Source organism: Argopecten irradians, chromosome 7 (assembly GCF_041381155.1).
Source record: "Argopecten irradians isolate NY chromosome 7, Ai_NY, whole genome shotgun sequence".
Taxonomy (NCBI): domain Eukaryota; kingdom Metazoa; phylum Mollusca; class Bivalvia; order Pectinida; family Pectinidae; genus Argopecten; species Argopecten irradians.
In genome coordinates this window covers 20952986-20973251 of record NC_091140.1, presented here as the reverse complement: position 1 = coordinate 20973251, position 20266 = coordinate 20952986, and the positions used below count along the sequence as shown (strand labels likewise).

At 35.7% G+C, this 20266-nt stretch overlaps 1 protein-coding gene across 1 annotated transcript in view; it reads left to right on the top strand.

Annotated features, from left to right (window-relative positions):
- Positions 1 to 356: 356 nt before the first annotated feature.
- Positions 357 to 20266, top strand: part of LOC138327078 (uncharacterized) — a 34239-nt gene continuing 14329 nt past the window's right edge. The window contains 16 exon segments of the mRNA XM_069273064.1: positions 357 to 858; positions 4294 to 4472; positions 6803 to 6928; positions 7238 to 7359; positions 8003 to 8061; positions 8216 to 8302; positions 9227 to 9265; positions 9973 to 10060; positions 12019 to 12120; positions 13466 to 13651; positions 14155 to 14278; positions 15176 to 15213; positions 15776 to 15859; positions 16685 to 16723; positions 17123 to 17191; positions 20221 to 20266. Of these exon segments, the coding sequence (XP_069129165.1) occupies positions 713 to 858; positions 4294 to 4472; positions 6803 to 6928; positions 7238 to 7359; positions 8003 to 8061; positions 8216 to 8302; positions 9227 to 9265; positions 9973 to 10060; positions 12019 to 12120; positions 13466 to 13651; positions 14155 to 14278; positions 15176 to 15213; positions 15776 to 15859; positions 16685 to 16723; positions 17123 to 17191; positions 20221 to 20266 (1534 nt within the window). The 5' untranslated portion in view covers positions 357 to 712.

Sequence of the window (20266 nt, the reverse complement as noted above, 5' to 3'; positions counted from 1 at the left end):
ACCAACATTGAAAAGTTTGAGCTTCTAATTTTACTTCAAGTCAACATTAAAAATGATAAACTGCATCCTGAAAAAAAATCCGTGGCACTATGCCGCATACGAAATGAAGAACTGTTGCACATGCACCAAAAGCAAAACAAATTATTTCATATTATGTGTTTGTGTTTATTAGACATACATGTATACATGATTAAACACTTATTTGTGTATACATGTACACTTTAAACACCAATAATTATTCAAATGTTAACTCGTTTATGAAAAAATGCTGTGTCAGCGGTCGAACATATTTAATTGCCCGTTTTGAATAACTTCATGAGGAAACCAGTTCCGATGTTGTTGATTTTTTTATTTTATTTTTCTGTCATCTATGTTATGATGACTAGACAAGATCTAGTAAATATCTACTAAAATCTACTTCATTGAATATGGGCGTATTTTTCGGAACTGTTTACTAAATGTAAGTATAGTTAAATAACGTTTTCCATAAAAAATATTGAGAATACATATATTAATTAAATTGATTAAACAATAATCGATTTCAGTAAATATCACATACAAAAATAACATCTAGCAAATCTATTATGATAACAGTAGAATCTACTGCATCGACGTTCAAAATTATTTCTAAGGAAGGAAGACAACCCCTGCATAATTGGTTCCTTTCGTTTCATGATCGTGCCGTATTTTCGAGTAACCAGGAGTAAACAAGATGGCGGCGCCCATGCGACAGCTTGTCTCCAGAAGGGCACTGTCAAAATATGCATCCCTACTCCAGGTTCGGTTAATGACAGGTTTCCAAAATCGGGGAAATGTCCCTTTCTTCCTTGATAAATGTCTTCAAGGTCAGCTGGTCAGGTAGGTAACTGTATGTATTGTAATATGAGTTATATGACTGAAGGCAAGACCTAAAGGGCGCAGCATGAATCATGCACGGCATACTGGCATAGGAAGAGCGAAGCTCTATCTATTTATTTTATTTTCTATTTCATGTAGAAGACATAATTTAGAAATAAAAGGACGCACTTTAAACTATAGAAGTATGTGATGTAATAATTCTGTGTAGCATAAACTCAAAGAAATGAACTAAAAGATTCGGATTTCTCTGTGTCCATTCAAGGCCTAAAGTGCCGCGTATGCGAATCCTATGATTTTGCGCCATTTGTTGACGTTATGTGACATCACGATTCATTGTGCTCATCTTCGCATTGGTGGATATTTTGACTGCATTCTATAGCTTTTAATTTTCAAGGTGTCATTATTATTATTTAAAAAATAATAAAAAATGTTTAATTACTGCTTTATGCATATATGCATTAGTTAAATATTTATATTTACTGGGGAGAGCAGTACCGGAGCAATGCACAACCTCCCCATATGTATGAAAAAATGGCACGCAAACTGAAGCTAGGATTGAATTTTGAAGATTGTATTTTTTCTTATATTTTCATGTATCTGATATCTTAGTGCTTCGCATTTTGTGCCCTGTGCACGAAGGGCTGTGCCCAGTTAATATGAAGTTAAAGACAAAGCCTCAGAAGAGCGCAGCCATTACATGTGAAAAATCGTAAATATAGTTGACATTAGGATTCAGAACGCGAGTAAAGTTGTTTAAACTTGTAGTCCGGTCAATTGTTAGTAAATGCAATTCTTCGACACTATTGGTAGATGTTTGCATCTAGCAATATATCGACAGTCATTATATAATTTTAGACACAGCCTATCTGAGAGCACAGCAGTTAATCCATTCTTTCGTTTGTTGTTTTTTAAACTGTGTTACTAAATAGAAATATGCCAGGTGAGTAAATGATTTCCAACAGCAAAAGAGTAATGTCCCCTAACTTATCAGTCTTATCGATGTTGAGATGTGTTTTGTTTTTATTGCTTATTGTGTGCGTTGACTAACTGTACTGCTAGAAACCATTTATAGAATTATTGATTATTACAATCATAGCTTTGCTGAATTACTGGCATTGAGTTTATAACAAGAAAAACAATATTGAACACAGGATACTTCTACTTTCATTTTCTGCAATAATACTTGACTGCGGCTACAAAATATAACTCAACGTCATTCTCCCATGCCAGGCAAAAAATTCCGAAGCAACTTCTCGCATAAAACGGCTTTTAAGTTAATTAAAGATTCAGGACAAAATGTAATTGTTAGATTCAGGTAAGAATAAATTGGGAGGTTAATCTTTCACTAATGTTTTCATTTTGAAATTTTCCAAGTAAAACTTGTTTTTAATCACGCGAGAGTATGATTTTGTAATCACGCGAGAGCACAGGGACCTGGCACAATATTTTAACTAACAGTATACATATTTATATTATAGTATCAAGGGTATGAACTCGGCTGTCGAGGAAAACGGACCTATTTGTTTAAAACGGTGATTATTTTAATAAATGGGTCTATACACCATTGATGCATATCTTACCTTAAAGAGAACTAATTCATCTTTCCATTGAGTGCTTGATTAACAAAATTGGCCAAGTATTGACGAAGTTATGGCTTGATGAATTGGGAAATTTACGAAAAATATGCTAGGTAGACATTTCCCTGTCCGGTCGAATTGTCGTCTCGCCTCTAATGGGTACCTAAAAATCCAAGCCAAAATCACAAAATCTATGCTTGTGGTGGTAAACAGTACCCATAACTGTGTTCATCCAAAATCTCCTTTGGAGGTGTCATGACCCGTACGTTGTAGAATCACCATTTAAACATCGTTTAGCTCACTTACTTTAACCATCACTGCCATTTTCATTTTTCTCCCGGAATGCTACTCGATTTTACATTTCGTGACTACATTATGCAAATTATGTAGTGTTGTGCTTGTTGGTAAAATCGAGAAGCGTTCCGAAGAACAAATGAACATGGCGGTTATGGTTAAAGTAAGTGAGCTACATGATGTTTAAATGGAGTTTCTACAAAGTACGGGTCATGACACCTCCAAAGGAGATTGTGGAAGAACACAGTTATGGGTAGTGTTTACCGCACTGGCGTAGATTTTGTGATTTTGGCTTGGTTAGAACCCATTTATTAAAATAATCATGGTTTTTAAAAAATAGGTCCGTTTTTATCGACCACCGAGTTGATACCCTTGATACTATAATATATATATGTATACTGTTGGTTAAAAAATTTCGTGCTAGGTCCCTGTGCGAGAGAGTGTGACTTTGGATACTGTCTTTCGCAATGCTGGATTTTGTTTTGACTTCCGGTTTCCAGTTTACGAGAAAGTTTTCCAACTCTACATATATTGGATGATTTACATAGAATAACGTTACCAAGATACCTCTATCACAAGAGTTCGCCTCACTTCGTCCCGTTCGCTGCACTCGCTATCACACATATATATATGGTATAGCACGAGCCACGACGAGACACTTTTGATTATTACGTTGTGTCTAACCCATCAGAAGTTTCTCATTATCGAGGTCTAATATTATTGGATTAGTATACACGTCAGACAGAAATATTTTCAACTGGAATAGTTTCGATCTTGTTTCTCTCAAATGCAGAAAACTTTGCAACATGGATGTATAAAAATCCACCGGAATGTGTGCCATCATCTTTGGCAATAAATAATTCATAACATCAGGTCTGTTAGTGCTGTATTCTCGACAACACATATATATACTATATCATTTTGACCAATGCATATGTTGTTGTCGTTCTTATCTTTGTGTTGTTATCTAATAAGACAATTTCAAGTGTATCCTGATGTCGTTTTGTCAATAGAGAAAATTTCAAATGTCGATCGTCATGCTGATAATGAGAATTAAAACATGGCTGTCTGACTAACCTGCATGGAGGCGCGAAACTTTCCCAGCGGGACACGATTTCAAAGTCCAAGGAACTTGAATGTAGTGTACATGTACACTGATGACACTGTCCTTGAAACTTGTACATGTACATGTACACTGATGACAGAAAAATCACATGCAAACAAAACAACAGCAAACCACAAACAGACAATATTATCATATTGTGGGCTTTGCCAAAACATTATTTTGACAAAATTTACAAACAGCATAATATCTACAAGTCAACAATGATACTTAAGGTTAGGCTTGCATTCATAGACATTTTTTTATCAACATAGGTATGTTTAAGTATACCTAAGAAGTGATATATACATGTCATGTAGGCATACAAAATATCACTTCAAGTTTAAACAGGGTCTTAAACCTAACACAAACAGATTTTGAGAATCCTTGATTTTCTTTTGACTAAACATGTCCAATATTTGAATATTTCGACCCGTGTTATCACATCTTGTTTTATTCTAGGAATTCATCTACAATGCAGTCAATGAGAATACCTTCCCAGAAAGTCTACAGACCTGACCCAAGTATGTCCCACGATTCATTCACAGTGGAAATGTACAAGTTAAAGAAAAATTTGCAACTTCGCCGTTACATTCCTGTAGCAGCTTTCCGCAGAACTTGTGGATTAGTTAATAGCAGAGGTCTGTATTGATAGTCTGTTTAGAATTATTCAACTTATACTAATCTCATTCACTTAATAATTAGTGGGAATTAATGTTTTTAAAGAATTAAGAATAAATTCATATAAAATTTTCACTTGTAAAAGTTAAGACATCAGATATGGTTGATATAATGTTATACTAACCTGATTGAATCTAAAATATTCACCTTATTTTTGTCCCTTGTTCAGTGTTTGATTATACCTTTTGGACATATACTCACCACAATGAAGTACACATATGTTTCTTTATTGACGATTTTATGTGCAAAGTTCATACACAGGTTGAATACAGTCAAACCTCAATGTATCAAAGTTCAAGGAACCAACAAAAAAACGACAAAACATCACGACTTTGAATTATTTATGGTTGCAATTAGACCAAATGTGGCAGTTGTGTACACGTCATCTCTGTTCCGTAGACTTTATAATCATTATGTATTTACCTTAAACAAAACAAAATAATAACGAAGTATAAAATCAATCACATGTATTGTTATCGATAGCAATATATTTATTATTATAAACAAGACTTACATGTACGAAACCCATGTATATGCAGTGACTATTGAAGCAAGGCTTATGGATTGAATTTAAAAACGAAAACATGCTGTAAATACGAAAAGTAAAAGGAAAAATAAAAGCACTACAATACCTACAGAATTACTTTGATTTATAATGATCAATTTGATCCAGTAGTTATGCTGAAGTTTGGAATTTAACACTTTGAGTATGAGTTACTAATTATGTGGCTCACTATTTTTAGCATTCTGTAAATTCTACATACCGCTAGCAATGGTGGCGCCAAACATCAAAATCTTCTAACAGTGTCTTTACCGTACTAATGAGTTAATAATGTAGCTTGTAAAAACAAAGTGCCGGGTATCGGCCTGATCAGTGATATTAATTATCTTGATGATATCAAGTAAGCAGCACAAGCTTTCATAATACCTATTGTCTGGCAAAGGGCTGTCGCGAGACAGCTAGGCGTGACAGCATGCCGCAGGGCATCAGTAAACATCTGATCTGTACTGTTAAACTTTTTATTTGAATCATTGAGTGTCAGAACCTCTGATTCTATAACAAATGGCCCATTAAAAAAGTTTGATACATCTAGAAATTTGATTCAATTTATACTTTTTTGTAATGTTATTTAGTGAAGTGAAGAAATTTGGGGCCAAGCAAAAAGTTTGATACAGCGAAAAATTTGATTCATCAGAGTTTGAATCATCAAGGTTTGAATGTATGTTGAAATTTATCATTGTGGAAAAGAGGTCTCCTAATGCAGGTAGTCTTTATACATAGATGCTTGCTGAGGCAGGTTCTAAACATAAATATTGTTTTTATTCAGCGAATAAAATTCATTCCCTAAAGGAATTAAACACCATGCGTACATGTAACTGTATGGTAGGTTAACACAAGGCTATTATAATCATAATAATGAAGATACCATACGGGAATTTTCTACTCTTTTGATATTTTCTCTACCTTTTGATTTGATTGCATAAACCAGCTTATTTTTGTGTTGATAATGTGCATTTGGTATGTTCAAAAATTTTGTTACTATCTAATTTTCCAAATTTTGATTTGTTGAGAACAGTTGTTGCATTTGAGTTAGAATTCACTGAAAACATTTTGAGGTTATCTGGATGACCTATCGTCATCATGCACCGTCCGTCGTCATGCCCCGTGTGCCGTGCGCCGTGTGCCGTTCGCCATCCGTCGTACGTAAACTTTTCATTCAAACGACTTCTTCTCAATAACCTAAAGGCCCAGAACACTGATATTTGGCCTGTAGCATGCTGGAATGAAGGGCTACCAAGTTTGTTAAAATGAATGACTTTGACCTTCATTCAAGGTCATTGGGGTCAAAAAGGCTAAAATCTCTAAACAACTTCTTCTCAAGAACCAAACGGCCCAGAGTACTCATATTAGGCCCGTGACATGCTGGGATGAAGGGCTACCTAGTTTGTTCAAATGAATGACCTTTCAGATCTTCATTCAAAGTCACAGAGGTCAAATAGGCTAAAATCTCTGGAACAACTTCTTCTCAAGAACCGAAAGGTCCAGGGTACTCATATTTGGCTTCTGACATGCTGGGATGAAGGGCTACCAAGTTTGTTCAAATAAATGACCTTGACCTTCATGCAATGTCACAGGGGTCAAATAGGCTAAAATCTTTAAACAACTATGTTCTATTGTGCCATTATTCAGATGACCTTTAAGGCCCATGGGCCTCTTGTTTGTTATTTCTTCCTGACCTCCTAATTTGTGAAATTGAATTTGTTTACGGAAGATTTTTGTCACTTGAAGGTACACCGATCTCCAGTACTCAGGGGAGTGAACTCCTCAGTATGACAGGGGAAGTGTTAAATGTACGTAATCATAGGCGGAAAAAACTGACCATGTATGTCTGGAATCTCCTGAATTCGTGTGAGGGTAAGTCTCTTATATACAACTTTTTGGGAATTTCTTGTAGAATTTTCACTAAAGATGGTATTGAACAATTCATGTTTGCAGTAAGTACTAGTACTGGTATGTAGCTAAATAAAGTGTTATATCATGTTGAATGTCGATACATTGTACATAAATTGGACATGTTTTTGACATAGATTTAAGAGATTTAATCCAACAACAAAAGTAACCATTACACTAGTTGTTTAAAGTTAGGTTTCTAGGGAGAGAACAAAAATATTATCAGAATGCGAGATTAAAATAATTCAAATTTTGTTATTTTAATATTTCCAGGCTACCATTTGGATTTGTCTAACTATACAAACTACCTGATGGCCTGTAAAGAAAACAAACTAAGTGTTGATGTGACCAGCTTACAGGAGGAAATGAAACAGAAAGGAATTCAGCCTGATCAGGTCGGTGACACAAGTAATTTGAATAAGTACATCGTCTATCCTCTAAAGGATTTCAGCCAGATTAGGTCAGTAATAGAATGTTTTCTGGATACACAAGTAATTTCTCTAAGTACATCTTCTATCTCCTGGGGTTACTATCACTATCTATCCTGGCCTTTATGTTATAGCATAACTGAAGTCTCTGTGTGTAACAACAGATGAGACAGGTAGTTTGGTCATTTGATGTTCATCAAAAGAAATCTGTTGATGAATAATTGGTACACTGCATTGGCGTTGAAGTTAAACATCAGCTACTTTGTAATTTTCAAAGGAAGTCTATGAAGATCTGTAATTGGTCAGTTATTTTCTCATGAATTGCATTCAGGTTTTACTTTGGCATAGCCCAGAGGATTGGTATAATGACAGTGATAGTATCCCCTGCAATATCAAGGATGATCTAAATGCTGGTGTGTTGTTTTCTTTAATATCTAATTCTAATCTTGACTAAAAACAAATTTCCATTGTAGATAATTTGGTTCCTGTAATTTAACTTACATTGTTCTTTATTTTGTTTTTGTAAACCATAAATTTGATAGTATTATAAACTTTGTTGATACTGTATATATATAATCCTATCATGAAGTAACTTTAATTTCTGTAACAGGAATTTTACGAAGAACTAATAGGATATCACAGTGCACATGGCCATTACAACTCTGTTAGGTAAGTTTTATCTATCTCATTTTGAATATATGTGTTACAATATCAAGTGACGTGTAGTTCTACAAAATTGGTAATGCTATCTAGTAAACACACTGAATTACATGTATACGGATTGTATGTATTGATATAATGATTTTCATTCCATTTATTAAAGGAGCCTTCTAGAAAACCTGAAGTCTGACAATTTTTCCCTCACTGCTAACGTGTTCAGCAATTACATCTGGGCGGCCTTCAATGCAGGGTAAGTACTGGCCTGTAACTCCTACCTCAGGCATTACTAGGCATAGATTCACTATAAGTGACGAACCCATTGAGAAACGTCACATCTTGACTAAAAACAAATTTCCATAGTAGATATAATTTGGGTCCTGTAATTTAACTTACATTGTTCTTAATTTTGTTTTTGTAAACCATAAATTTGATAGTATTATAAACTTTGTTGAAATAGATAGTATTATAAACTTTGTTGATACTGTATATATATAATCCTATTATGAAGTAACTTTAATTTCTGTAACAGGAATTTTACGAAGAACTAATAGGATATCACAGTGCACATGGCCATTACAACTCTGTTAGGTAAGTTTTATCTATCTCATTTTGAATATATGTGTTACAATATCAAGTGACCTGTAGTTCTACAATATTGGTAATGCTATCTAGTAAACACACTGAATTACATGTATACGGATTGTATGTATGTATTGATATAATGATTTTCATTCCATTTATTAAAGGAGCCTCCTAGAAAACCTGAAGTCTGACAATTTTTCCCTCACTGCTAACGTGTTCAGCAATTACATCTGGGCGGCCTTCAATGCAGGGTAAGTACTGGCCTGTAACTCCTACCTCAGGCATTACTAGGCATCAAACACAAGGAGTGTTTGGCAGGTGCCCTTGCATCAGTTTGTCAGGTAGGTATTGATTATGACATCATGTGTTTACGAGCATAACATCATGCTTTTGAGAGGAAACAAGTGAGATTTTATGACAAAAACTGATGTCACAATAGATACCTATCTGCAAGGGAGATAACTCTGTAATGTGTAGCGACAGGTTACATTTCACTGTAGCTAGTGTCATACTGTTGTTTTATATTGTGTATATATGTAATGTACATTCCGTTGTCGTCTTTTTGTTTATTGTTTGTTATATTGTGTTACAGTTTTGAAGGCGAGATGATGACTATATTTGATTCTATGAGGTAAGACTTTACTAATATAAATGGAGCTTTGTAGTTATAAACAAATCCATGTGGCTTTTCTTCTCTATACCATCATGAAGACTAGTATGACCTTTACTATTAAATATGATGCTAAGTGTTATGTTACTTAAGCATTAATCTATCTTCCTATGACATCTATATACAAAAATGTAGACCATAGATGCCATAGGAAGATAGTTTAATGCTTTTATTTACATTATCAACTCATTTTTGGGTCTCTGCATTAACATTGTTTAAACTAGACCAGGAAAACCGTTGATGAATGACGATTTGATAAAAAAGATGGAACAGCCATTTTGACAGTGATCAGTTGACGTCCCCATGTCAACATTAGTGATGTCATAATGGTCACGTTTTGGGTCTCGGTTATACCTTCATATACTTCATTTTTTCTTAGTTAGTTTATATAGTAGAAGTGACAAGTAAATGTAAATATTTATATAGGAACCTTTACCTTGGAAGAGCTAAGTTTTGCACAGAGTGACTGGGATAGATATTAGCAGGAATGGAAGGAAGATAAGATATTGATGCTGATTTGTTTGTACAGGCCCCATAGGCATTATGTTGTCAATTCATCCTGCTGTGTATTAATTTCATTGTGAGTTTTATGGCCATCAAACTATCTTTTTGATTATAAATGTGCTGATAGAGTTGAATTACCTTGAATATAACTTTTTTTATTTCAGCTCTCATGGCATCACACCAGATTTAAACTGTTATATGACTTTGATGAAATGTTACGCTGTGAAAGGAGACCTCCCAAAGATCACAGAGGTAAGCATCATTGATCTAAATTTAAGTCAATATGTGTTACACACCATCAAAGGAGACCTCCCAAAGATCACAGGGGTAAGCAACATTGATCTAAATTTAAGTCATTATGTGTAACACAACACCATCAAAGGAGACCTCACAAAGATCACAGAGGTAAGCAACATTGATCTAAATTTAAGTCATTATGTGTAACACACCATCAAAGGAGACCTCACAAAGATCACAGAGGTAAGCAACATTGATCTAAATTTAAGTCATTATGTGTTACACACCATCAAAGGAGACCTCACAAAGATCACAGAGGTAAGCATCATTGATCTAAATTTAAGTCATTATGTGTTACACACCATCAAAGGAGACCTCATAAAGATCACAGAGGTAAGCAACATTGATCTAAATTTAAGTCATTATGTGTAACACACCATCAAAGGAGACCTCACAAAGATCACAGAGGTAAGCAACATTGATCTAAATTTAAGTCATTATGTGTTACACACCATCAAAGGAGACCTCACAAAGATCACAGAGGTAAGCATCATTGATCTAAATTTAAGTCATTATGTGTAACACACCATCAAAGGAGACCTCACAAAGATCACAGAGGTAAGCAACATTGATCTAAATTTAAGTCATTATGTGTAACACACCATCAAAGGAGACCTCACAAAGATCACAGAGGTAAGCAACATTGATCTAAATTTAAGTCATTATGTGTAACACACCATCAAAGGAGACCTCACAAAGATCACAGAGGTAAGCATCATTGATCTAAATTTAAGTCATTATGTGTAACACACCCATCAAAGGAGACCTCACAAAGATCACAGAGGTAAGCATCATTGATCTAAATTTAAGTCATTATGTGTAACACACCATCAAAGGAGACCTCACAAAGATCACAGAGGTAAGCAACATTGATCTAAATTTAAGTCATTATGTGTAACACACCATCAAAGGAGACCTCACAAAGATCACAGAGGTAAGCAACATTGATCTAAATTTAAGTCATTATGTGTAACACACCATCAAAGGAGACCTCACAAAGATCACAGAGGTAAGCAACATGATCTAAATTTAAGTCATTATGTGTAACACACACAAAGGAGACCAAGATCACAGAGGAAGACATCTAAATTTAAGTCATTGAACCTCACAAAGATCACAGAGGTAAGCAACATTGATCTAAATTTAAGTCATTATGTGTAACACACCATCAAAGGAGACCTCACAAAGATCACAGAGGTAAGCAACATTGATCTAAATTTATTAGTCATTATGTGTAACACACCATCAAAGGAGACCTCACAAAGATCACAGAGGTAAGCATCATGGATCTAAATTTAAGTCATTATGTGTTACACACCATCAAAGGAGACCTCACAAAGATCACAGGGGTAAGCATCATTGATCTAAATTTAAGACATTATGTGTAACACACCATCAAAGGAGACCTCACAAAGATCACAGAGGTAAGCAACATTGATCTAAATTTAAGTCATTATGTGTAACACACCATCAAAGGAGACCTCACAAAGATCACAGAGGTAAGCATCATGGATCTAGATTTAAGTCATTATGTTTTACACTACCATAGGAGATATTTTAGATATCACAGAGATAAAAATAACTGATATTAAGTGTCACACTGTATAAGAGTATCTCCCACTGATGTAAGGATTTAAAGTGTTACACTATCAATTGAGATCTCCCAAGGACCACAGGATGTTATATTGTCATAGGAGATCTTCAAAGATCACAGAGGTATATATCTTAAGTATGATAGAGTCAAAGATATATGTATCATTGATCTAAAAAGTAATGCTGCCAAATACAAGAGTCAAAGATATATGTATCATTGATCTAAAAAGTAATGCTGCCAAATACAAGAGAGATCTGTCCAATTTGATTTAAATCACACATCAGTCTATCATTACTTCAATGATATGTATCTATTACAGTTAATCAGGCAGGCAGAAGCTGTGGCAGGCATGAGACAGGTCCACCAGCTTCAGATACTGTTACCTCTGCTCCAGAATGGTCATAGGTCAGAAGTCAACCAGGTAATATATGTCATAGGTCAGAGGTCAACCAGGTAACATATCCTAGGTCTGAGGTCAACCAGGTAATGTGTGTCATAAGGTAAGAGGGTAACAAGGTAATATAAATCATAAAGTCAGAAGTCAACCAGATAATGTATGTCATAAGTTCTGAGTTCAACCAGGTAAAACATACCATAGGTCAGAGATCAACTAGGTAATATATTTTCATAGCTAGGTCAGAGGTCTACCTGGTATTGAATGTCATAGGTCAAAGATCAACTAAAAATAAATGTCATACGTCAAACAGGTAATATATATAATATGGTAGAGGGCAACCATGTTATATTGTCATAGGTCAGAGTGATTACTGACCAAAAAGAGAGTTTGAATGAAACTAAAGATTTTTATGAAAATAAACAAAGTTATTATCAATACTGAAGGTGTTGACTTACAAGATTTGCTAGACCAGTTTCAGATCCCTAAGTTATCTCCCCTTGAATCTTTATCTTTGGAAGGACCTATCACTATTATAGAAATGGCGAAAATACTAATGAAAATGAAAGATAATAAAACTTCCGGTTTAGATGGATTTTCCACAGAATTTTTTAAAGTGTTTTGGAAACAACTTTCTTTCATTAATATTATGAAAATCGAATAAAAAAAAATATAAAAAAAATATAGAAAATATTGTCATAGATCAAAGTTCAACCAAGAGCTGGAGGTCAACCAGATATACAATGTATTATATTTTTGTCATCCTGCAAAATTACAGATATTGCTTTCCCAATCATCATGTGCCATCCCTCTTATAAAATGTTTGTATAATGTGACAAATATTATAATATCAATCGACCTCACTCGATCATATACATATATAATCTGTTTAAACTGGTTGCAATCATAAAAAACTCTCCATGCTGTGAAGCTCTGTTTGCATATCGAATACTGGGATTGGTATACATGCATGTATACTATAGAACAACAAACAGTGAATTGAGTGGCGATCATTGGCTCACTTCTTTATTAAAGTGGCCGCATTTATTCAAATTTTCTTTTAAAAACGCCAAAATGACAATAAATATTATGATATTGTCATCCGCCCCATATTTGTTCTCACAGACAGAACAATATAAAATGGAATGTATGTCATACCGTATTGATGTCAATATCTTTCAGTTAGAGTTAGTTTATCAGAGTTATTTTTGTTTTAATTCCTATGAAGAGAGTTACCGTGTAGTTCTCCACATTTATCCTATGAGCTGACAGTGAAGGGTCTAGTATCGTGTCAGAAAAATAAACCAGTCAGCAAATGACAGCAATACATAGAATGTATTACATTTTATTACACTTTCCTTTTTTCCTCTAGGTGTTTGACGGCCTTTGTGTAGCTAACACAGCCACGAAAATGGACAAGATGGAGATTGAATACCATGGCAACCAACTTAATGTCAATCTATTTATACAAGATGGATTCAATGTGTACAATTTGTCAGACAATACTGCAGTGTTTTTCATACGCTCCTATGCTAGAGGCCCTGGCATAGACGGTAGGGTAAGAGATTTAGTTTTAGTTTCGAAATACTGATTGTTCATGCAGTAAAAGCAAAATAAATGATTTTTATATAATTTTGTGTTAATTATAGACACATATCTACATGGTTAAACATCAGTTATTGTTCACCTAATGAGTATGGTTTATGCTCCATTAGCGGTGGAGCATCCCTAAGAAGCACTGCAGGGATGTCTTTCTAAATGTCATGCATGGATTTGGTCTCGAGTTATGATTATTAGGACTCGGCATTCACATTTGGTTTTGATAATTTTTTTTCAGCGTGAAGATCAGGAATGCAAAAACATTTATATTAAAGAATTTGTGAGTTAAAAATTGCAAAAAAAAAAAAAAAAGGAAAGTTTATAACAGTTTTAAGGTGTATCAAACCATGCTTGAACATGTTAAAGTCAGTGTAAAATCTTGTGGAAAGTTTTGTTTTTATTGGCATTGTATGTTCAGTGTGTATGTACCATAGATAAAAAAAATCTTTGTTTGCTTCATAGACTATTAATCGTCCAGGGACTAGGAAAATTGACCAAACAGCTGCTCAACGTACTGTTCAGATGTTAAATGAAAACAAAGTCAGTCTTCAAAGGATGTTACTTGAAGCGAGGACCATTAGTAAAGGTATGTATCAGGGGAGAAGACATATTGGACACATGACATTTTGGTATTGTGCTTGCTTTACACTAAGATTTATACAAATATTTGATCAATGGTGGTATTTAATATAAATAGTCTGGAGTCATCTTCATGGTAATGTGGATTGCTTCAGTTTCTCCTCACTTACCAATTCTTGCATGGTTCCATCCAAGTGTACACAGGCTAAATAGAAGCTGATGTTACTTGTTTTGCAGTTGTTGTAAAATGTAGAAAAGGTTATGGAGGAAATTAAAACATACTAGTCTCAACAAAAAATATACTCGTAGGTAGCCCTGAATATACCACTAGCCCTTCACCTCTGGATCCCAAGTTTGAAACCCATACATGACCTTGAATAAAATAGCAATTTCAACAAGCTTGGCTTCAATAAAAAATAAATGATTATGATTGTTTTGAATATAAATGGCCTTTTGTCTGGGATCCGTCGTCAGTCCATGTGCCCTTCGGCCGCCTTTTGTCCAGGCTGCAACTCTTGGTACCACTATTAATCGGAAAGTACTGAAGGGATCTGTCTCAAATTTCACATGCAGGTTCCCCTAGCGCCCTAGTTGTGCATATTACATTTTGGGACAGTTTGGTCAACAAGATGGCCACCATTAAAGTTTCTTGCCGCTATTTCTCAGAAAGTACTGAAGCGATCTGTTTCAAATTTTATATGTTGTATATTTGGAAAAATTTGAAAAGCAGGGAAAAGATCCCTCCTTCCATTGTCAGACATGAATCATTCTTTGGTGGGTGCCAAGATCCCTCTGGGATCTCTTGTTTATTGACTGAAATTTATCTTATGATTCTGATTAAAATGACACTGTGTTAATCTTCAGAAAGACAGAAACTAAAGCATGGGTTTGATCTCTGTTTCAGAATATATTACCTGTGTTATTTGGGAACTTAAGGAACAGGTATATATTATAAGTTAAGAAGTTTATTTAGATGTATAAATAAATTATATATTCTTGTCCTCTGAGAGAAGATGTAAAAATATATGTGGTTTCATTATAATAGTGATCCTTCTTCCAGGGATTGTAATGTCAAAATTTTAGTATGATATTTCAACCACTAGACGGTTACCAAGTTTATCATAGATATTCTCTTTGAGATTAACATTTAATGAATTTATTTCATGCAGTTAAACTTTTTTTTTTCATTTCTATGCTATATAATTATAATCAAAATGATTAAAATACAGATCTTCAATAAACACTATGTTGAAAGATAACATATGACATCTCAGCCAGCCAATGAAAACATAGCTTACACAAATTACCCAGTATATTGTGATTTATATATCTGTATTTGAATCAGATTGCATAGAAATAAACCCGAAACTACCAATCAAAAATCGCTGAGGTAAGAGAGTAATTTTTATTTCAAAAGAAAAAAAATAGTGACAGATGGATTTCATCAGTTATTTGTAAATTAATTCATTACCCTTTTAATGATTTTAGTTTTATGTTATTTCAGGGCGTCGTGGAATCATATGACAGATTTTGTTCGGTGCTCAACAGTAGACCATGTTCTGACTACTTTAATGACGAATCAAAGGAGGTAGAGTCTAATGGGGATTTACTAAGTGTACATCAACTTTTTCTTAATTGCAATTAAATTTTGCGTAATTTATTGAAGAAATGTAATTGTGAATTTTTTTTGCTGTGAAAATTTGTCTAACATAGTTATAGGAAATTCATATGACTGTATGTTATGAAATCGAATTTCCATAATAAAGTGGTTAAACATGTAAATGCGAAATGAATTCATCCTGAAAATAAGTTTTATAACATTTATGTAAAATAAGAGCATACACAAAGAAATAATTTTATTTTTGGTTATGAAACTTGGATAATATTTATTTGGCCTAATGTCAATGTGCAGTGACTACTGTTAGGTCATTGTGACCTATAATCTTAAGGTCAAAGGTCAAATAATTCCATATATCACATTAAATTTTTTGTCCGAGCCATAGGTTTCAGTTGAAGCTATGGAGATGAAACTTTGAGGACACTGGTGTCTCCTTATATCAATGTACATTGCATGTTTACTTCATGAAAAATTTAAAGGTCAATTCATTCTAAATTTCTTGACTACCCCTTGATGGTTGAAGATATGGGGATGTAAATTTATCCAATGTAGAGGTCAGAAAAATGTAAATTTTATGATGATATCCTATCATGACATTCCTTCTGCACTGCTGCCAATTGAAATAATGATGATAAAACATTCTGGATTTAAAAAGAAAGGCTTGGCTCATAGGGGAGGCATATTGTACAAAAAAGTAAATACAAATACTCAGAAAATAAATAATGAATCAATAATTTTTTATTATTTCCTGCATGCATGGTCACTTTTTAAGCATGCACACTTTTTTTTTTACAGATGTTGCAGAGAATTGCCAAAGATTGCTTCAATAGTGATGTAAGTACTGGAAATAGATTCTGAAGTTTCTTGTTTTAGTAATATAAACTGTTCATTGGACTGATTTGATCATTGGTGACAAGGTAGCTCAACTGGTAGAGCATACGGCTAGTGTTCAGAGGTCCCGGGTTCGAATCCCAGTCTGGCCGATGCATTTTCTCCTCTCCTGTTACATAGATAAAATCATTTTTGTAAGTCCTCTGACAGCATTATACTATGTAGAAAATTTCTAAGTTTTGTCAGACTATTTTTAGCATTATAAGTTAAATATTTCTTCTACTATTAACACTATTTAGTCTTTTTTGTCAAAAGAAAGAGTCGGAACAATGTGTCGAAAACTAGCCATTCATGTTACACCAGCATGTAGCATTTGACATGTTCAATTTCTGGTATTCACAGACGCAACCCATTGGTTCATCCATGCCATCCATACATACTGTTCAAGGTCACCCACAGGCGACATATCATGTAAGTATTTATCTGAATAAACAGAATGAGAAAACATAATGACAGACACATTACAGATATCACTTAAAAACATAATTGTTCTGTATAGATACATGGTATCTATTGACGTCCCACAATTATTTGCCTGGTAATACCCCTATTGAATTGGATGATGATTCAATATTGATTGAAAAATGACTTAGCTGTATGACAACCTAAACTGATATTTAAGAGATCTATATTTTCACAGATCTCCTTGAATCAAACACACATACTTGCTTTCTGCTTTTATTCCCAATCACACCTAATGATTTAGAAAAAAAAGTGTGTATAATTGCTCATTGGAATCATTGTGTTTTTACAACATGTAAACCTATTTGACACAATAAGCACCCCTGCCCTATATGTACCCTTCCCTTTTCAATTACACTTCCCTCAAATTAAATGCAGACTGAAAGCATCAAAATCGTTGAGGTTTCTTCAGTTTATTGAGATTTTTTTGCAAATTGATTTTTAGCATACTCTGTACAATAATTTTGTGTTAGCCCTGTAAGTTTGGCCCCTTCATTTTTAGCCCACCATCATCAGCCCTGTAAGTTTGGCCCCTTCATTTTTAGCCCACCATCATCAGCCCTGTAGGTTTGGCCCCTTTATTTTTAGCCCACCATCATCAGCCCTGTAGGTTTGGCCCCTTCATTTTAAGCCCACCTTCATCAGCCCTGTAAGTTTGGCCCCTTCATTTTTAGCCCACCATCATCAGCCCTGTAAGTTTTGCCCCTTTATTTTTAGCCCACCATCATCAGCCCTGTAGGTTTGGCCCCTTCATTTTTAGCCCACCATCATCAGCCCTGTAAGTTTGGCCCCTTTATTTTTAGCCCACCATCATCAGCCCTGTAAGTTTGGCCCCTTCATTTGTAGCCCACCATCATCAGCCCTGTAAGTTTGGCCCCTTCATTTGTAGCCCACCATCATCAGCCCTGTAAGTTTGGCCCCTTCATTTGTAGCCCACCATCATCAGCCCTGTAAGTTTGGCCCCTTCATTTTTAGCCCACCATCATCAGCCCTGTAAGTTTGGCCCCTTCATTTTTAGCCCACCATCATCAGCCCTGTAAGTTTGGCCCCTTCATTTTTAGCCCACCATCATCAGCCCTGTAAGTTTGGCCCCTTCATTTTTAGCCCACCATCATCAGCCCTGTAAGTTTGGCCCCTTCATTTGTAGCCCACCATCATCAGCCCTGTAAGTTTGGCCCCTTCATTTTTAGCCCACCATCATCAGCCCTGTAAGTTTGGCCCCTTCATTTTTAGCCCACCATCATCAGCCCTGTAAGTTTGGCCCCTTCATTTTTAGCCCACCATCATCAGCCATGTAAGTTTGGCCCCTTCATTTTTAGCCCACCATCATCAGCCCTGTAAGTTTGGCCCCTTCATTTTTAGCCCACCATCATCAGCCATGTAAGTTTGGCCCCTTCATTTTTAGCCCACCATCATCAGCCCTGTAAGTTGGCCCCCTTCATTTTTAGCCCACCATCATCAGCCCTGTAAGTTTGGCCCCTTCATTTTTAGCCCACCATCATCAGCCCTGTAAGTTTGGCCCCTTCATTTTTAGCCCACCATCATCAGCCCTGTAAGTTTGGCCCCCTTCATTTTTAGCCCACCATCATCAGCCCTGTAAGTTTGGCCCCTTCATTTTTAGCCCACCATCATCAGCCCTGTAAGTTTGGCCCCTTCATTTTTAGCCCACCATCATCAGCCCTGTAAGTTTGGCCCCTTCATTTTTAGCCCACCATCATCAGCCCTGTAAATTGGCCCCCTTCATTTTTAGCCCACCATCATCAGCCCTGTAAGTTTGGCCCCTTCATTTTTAGCCCACCATCATCAGCCCTGTAAGTTTGGCCCCCTTCATTTTTAGCCCACCATCATCAGCCCTGTAAGTTTGGCCCCTTCATTTTTAGCCCACCATCATCAGCCCTGTAAGTTTGGCCCCTTCATTTTTAGCCCACCATCATCAGCCCTGTAAGTTTGGCCCCTTCATTTTTAGCCCACCATCATCAGCCCTGTAAGTTTGGCCCCTTCATTTTTAGCCCACCATCATCAGCCCTGTAAGTTTGGCCCCTTCATTTTTAGCCCACCATCATCAGCCCTGTAAGTTTGGCCCCTTCATTTTTAGCCCACCATCATCAGCCCTGTAAGTTTGGCCCCTTCATTTTTAGCCCACCATCATCAGCCCTGTAAGTTTGGCCCCTTCATTTTTAGCCCACCATCATCAGCCCTGTAAGTTTGGCCCCTTCATTTTTAGCCCACCATCATCAGCCCTGTAAGTTTGGCCCCTTCATTTTTAGCCCACCATCATCAGCCCTGTAAGGTTTGGCCCCTTTATTTTTAGCCCACCATCATCAGCCCTGTAGGTTTGGCCCCTTTATTTTTAGCCCACCATCATCAGCCCTGTAAGTTTGGCCCCTTCATTTTTAGCCCACCATCATCAGCCCTGTAAAGTTTGGCCCCTTCATTTTTAGCCCACCATCATCAGCCCTGTAAGTTTGGCCCCTTCATTTTTAGCCCACCATCATCAGCCCTGTAAGTTTGGCCCCTTCATTTTTAGCCCACCATCATCAGCCCTGTAAGTTTGGCCCCCTTCATTTTTAGCCCACCATCATCAGCCCTGTAAGTTTGGCCCCTTCATTTTTAGCCCACCATCATCAGCCCTGTAAGTTTGGCCCCTTTATTTTTAGCCCACCATCATCAGCCCTGTAGGTTTGGCCCCCTTTTTTTTAGTCCACCATCATCAGATGGTTGGCTATTCAAATCGCCTTCCGTCCTTTAACAATTCTTGTTACTGCTATTTCTCAGAAAATACCGAAGGGATCTGTCTCAAATTTCACATGCAGGTTCCCCTAGGGTCAATGTTTTACATATTGCATTTTCGTAGCTATTTCTCAGAAAGTAATAAAGGGATCTGTCTTGAATTTCACATGCTGGTTCCTCTAGGGTGCTATTTATAAAATAAAGTGTAAAAGAAATACAGTAAACTATTGCAATTTACCTTTTTTCAGAGTGACGAAGAAATTTTGCAGGAATTCAATGAAATGAAGTATCAAA